This window comes from Abrus precatorius, unplaced genomic scaffold, assembly GCF_003935025.1.
Source record: "Abrus precatorius isolate BTA unplaced genomic scaffold, Abrus_2018 Scaffold8, whole genome shotgun sequence".
Taxonomy (NCBI): Eukaryota; Viridiplantae; Streptophyta; class Magnoliopsida; order Fabales; family Fabaceae; genus Abrus; species Abrus precatorius.
The window spans coordinates 13,862,488-13,866,516 of NW_020874428.1; the positions used below are offsets into that span (position 1 = coordinate 13,862,488).

General features: G+C 30.6%; 1 protein-coding gene across 1 annotated transcript; it reads right to left on the reverse strand.

The window, feature by feature from the left end:
- Positions 1–638: 638 nt before the first annotated feature.
- On the reverse strand, positions 639–3,781 carry LOC113874276 (gibberellin 20 oxidase 3-like). The gene is made up of 3 exons (XM_027512513.1): positions 3,258–3,781; positions 2,409–2,730; positions 639–920 (listed from the first exon to the last, which is right to left on the reverse strand). Exons 1-3 carry the CDS (start codon positions 3,779–3,781, stop codon positions 639–641), a joined length of 1,128 nt encoding a protein of 375 aa, XP_027368314.1.
- Between the last annotated feature and the right edge of the window lie 248 nt (positions 3,782–4,029).

Consider the following 4,029-nt stretch of genomic DNA (forward strand, 5'->3'; position numbering starts at 1 on the left):
CCTACTTATTTGACAACTAGAAAAATATCTACTTATTTTTAAATTCTAACTTCTTATAGAATCTAAAATTTAAAATAATCTAATTTTTATTTTTTAAAATTTTAAATTTATAACTCGTAACTCACTATAGAATCTAATTTTTATTTTTATTTTAAATATTTAAAATTTTATTTAGATAGATCCAGATAGAATTGGATATTCACGAATATATTTACATTTATATAATATTTTATAAAATAGTAAGAAAATTAATAAAAATATATCATAGAAAGATATAACACCACTCATAAAAAATTTGAAATAGCTGAAACCGAATTGTTATCACAATCAAAAGGGACCAAATTAAAGTTTAACCTTTTTTAAAAGCATCCTTCCACGCACTTATAATATGAGATTAATATTTCCAGTTACGACTTATATATTACCTTTAACAATTAACAGAAACATCCTTTCTATAGGTATATAATCCAACATAAGATTTCATGCAATTAAACAAAAGATGCCGTACGTAGTGGAATTAAGTTACATAAAAAGTTAAAGATTTGGACTTGAGGAAAAATACAACGAGCAAATTAATGCGATACTGCGTCTCAATCTCAAAGTAAATGCAAAGGAGCAACACAGAATCTATATTTTGGTTAACTTAAAGGGTTAATTTGTAGTTTGGAGGATAGTAACCACTTGGTGAAATTTTGCAGTGTAGCTTCGTCGGCTCTGTAGTACTTTTGTGTGAATTCAAGCAAATTAGACCACGTGAAATCTGGATACTGTTTTGTCCCATCCCTACGCACAATATCCTCTGGGGCTCTCACCATTTTGTCCTCTTTTGGGCACAGAAAGAATGCCAAGGACCTCCTCTCTTTGTACTTGTTAACCACCGCCCTATGTAGGCAACTCTTGTATCTTCCATTTGATAATGCCTTAACACAACCAACAAATAAGTTAACATTCATGCACATGATGATACCTTGTCTAACCTGATTCATACATATATTATCCAAAATTATTCACCTCCATTTATTCAATATACGTATGTGTTTAATATTATTCGCACGTATACTTGAATATGTCGCGACTTGTGCAATGATACCTGCAACTGCTTCTTCTTTAGTCCCTACTCTTGACCGTTTCTTATAGCCTCTTTATGTAGCTCTTCTGATGATGGCGACCTTAACTTTTGTTCTTTAACTTATATATTAATCAAGTCATAATAATTTTGTCACCCATTTTATTTCTCAATCTACATCAATTAATTTAGTGAAAATATTATGTTTCATCAAATTAATTTTTTCATTAATCAAGTCATACAAATAATTTGGCACTCATTTTATTCTTAACCTAGAGTAATTTAGTGAAAAGAATATGCTTTCTTGAATTAAAGTTCTCATTAATCAAGTCACAAAACAATTATTGTACTTATATATATAAGTTAATCAATACTTAGCTAGGAGTCTGTAACGGAGTTTATTAGTAATCCTTATACTGATTGTTAATTTTATAATAATTATTATTATTTTATTTTAAAACACTCAAGACCTAGGGGTGAAATTAACGAAAAACCACATAAAGACGTTGAGTACTTGTCTCTGAAAATAGAAAGAATTGCGTCATATATATATATATATATATATATATATATATATATATATATATATATATATATAATATAGAGTTTATACATTTCAGAGCACGACGAAGTTTCGACCATTTTGACATTTTTAATAAGTTTTTGAACATTAACCAAACATTTGTGTTTTTTTTTTATTATTAAATCCACTTTAAAGTGTTTGACAATAATTAAAAAATAAGAAAATTCTTCCACTAAAGAGACATTTTGGTAGCCAGACCCGAACTAATAAGAGTCATTCCCTAACTAATATCACAAAAAGAAACTATTAAATTAAGGGAAAAATGTCCTTGTCTATTCCATATAAACTTTTTCTTTCAAACTATATACCTGCGAAACTGTTTAAGGCGAATAACGGTTAAAAAATGGCTCAAATTTTGATCTTTGACTACGTTACTAATAAATTAATGTAACTTTTGTGTCTAAGATGATACTATATTTAAGTTAAAATCATTCACAGGAAGATATTTTCTTTTTTAAAAGAAGAAATCAAACATGTACAAATAATCACGTAGTTTGATAATATTGCTGTTTTAAAACTTTTTTATGTGATGTAAAATTATGTCATTATTATTAAAAGTTTCACACACACACACACACTATATATATATATATATATATATATATTGGTGAAATTCAGTATAAAGACTTATCATGTCAGATATCCTGAGCAGAGAGGCAATCTTGATACACAAAAGTATCTGCGCATTTAATTGATGTATTTGTCATGTTGCAACAGATAATATGGCCTATGCATATGTAATGTATATTTTGAACGTACCGTGAAAGTGTCACCAATGTTAACTACAAGGGCATCATGACGAGGTCTAACCGTCTGCCACTTGTTGTCTGAAAACACATCAAGGCCTCCAACTTGATCTTGGTGAAGTATGGTTAGTGATGTTGGGTCACAATGCGGTCCCGTCCCTAGTGCAAGACTTGGTTCCTGGCATGATGGGTAGTAGTTACATCTCATGATGGAACAACCATCTTCAAACATGTCCTTATAACTCAACTTATCCACTCCCAAGCTAGTAGCCAAAAGCTCCAACAGCTTCATTCCCAACTCCTTCATAGCTTCACAGTACTTTTGGAATCCCACCCTGTGGAATGCAAAACAAAATATTTGGTCGAAAGGTATAAAGATATAATATTTTTCTTAAAAGAATGTAAAATAGATAGCACATGACAAGGTATTAAGTAAATATTAATTGATGTCTGAGATAGATATTTTTGGAAATATTAATTTTAAAATGTTTCCAAAAATTTTAGAAAAATAATATATTAAGTAAACAACTTAATTAATTGTTTATTTAACAAGCTCTTTATAAAAATTGTTTATATCATACATTTGATAATAGAAAGTTAAAAAAATTATTTTTATAAATTATATAAAAATTTTATTTAATAAGTTAAAAAAGAATTGATAAGAATCATAACTAATTTTATTAAGTCCCAACTGTCTCCTTAAAAAAAAAAACTTTTAAAGTGAAATTTTCATTTTAAATAGAATTATAACTTAATATTTCTATAATTTAATTTATTATACCTATATACGTTTCATTATCATCTCAACGGTTAATTAAAAAATTGTTATTTCCTAAAAATAAGTTGAAGCAAATTGTCTTACCCAGCGTCATCGAAGTCTTTCCCTAAAGTGGAGTTAAAGTAATTGGTGACAACTGGTTCTAAGGTTTTGTCATGGAAGGGGAAAGATAAGGTCTCCTTCCATGGCAATTTGGAGGAAAACCGGTCAGCATGGGCACCAGAATAACCCCACATCGAACCTGCTTTCTTGCGAACACATAGTTTCCTGTGAATTGGGAGCTTAAAAAAAGCGTCCATTTGATCATAAGCTTCATCAATTAGGAGTGAATCAACCCCATGATTGATCACTTGGAAAAATCCATGAGTTGAGCATGCTTTGCGTAGGAGCTTAACAGCAGAGTGTGTGGCCTCATCATCACCTCTTAGGAACCCTTCAAGGTCTACCAATGGAGCTTGGAATTCTTCATTGGCGTCCGCTAGACATTCCTTTGGCCAAACGAAGTTCATGGGAACGTGGGACTGCGTTTGTAACCAAGATGGGTCAAAGAAACGACTTTGAACCTCTTGGTGATTCAGTGAAGACACCAAACAAAGACCCGAATCCATGGCTAGTTAGTGTAAAATTATAGCTATGATATAAATTGAGGAAGGGACTTCATTAATTAACACACAAAAAGAGTGTGTAGCTTGACTAGTTTGGTGTTAGGGTGCATAGGCCAAGGAATGGTATGTATTTGTAGTGTGAGACATGGAATGATGCAACCTTATCGCAAGAAACTTACAAGAAACTGAGAGAGCCTTGGAAGTGGAAAATGATTTAAAATTAAAAGGTAGAAAAACTACTGTCGTTCCTG

What these genes read in the sequence shown, in the direction of transcription:
- LOC113874276 (XM_027512513.1), bottom strand. Translation starts at nt 3,781, where the DNA reads ATGGATTCGGGTCTTTGTTTGGTGTCTTCACTGAATCACCAAGAGGTT. An exon ending in AAAGACTTCGATGACGCTGG is followed by an intron (nt 2,731 to 3,257) that starts GTAAGACAATTT and finishes TGCATTCCACAG; the next exon opens with GGTGGGATTCCAAAAGTACT. An exon ending in ACATTGGTGACACTTTCACG is followed by an intron (nt 921 to 2,408) that starts GTACGTTCAAAA and finishes GGTTGTGTTAAG; the next exon opens with GCATTATCAAATGGAAGATA.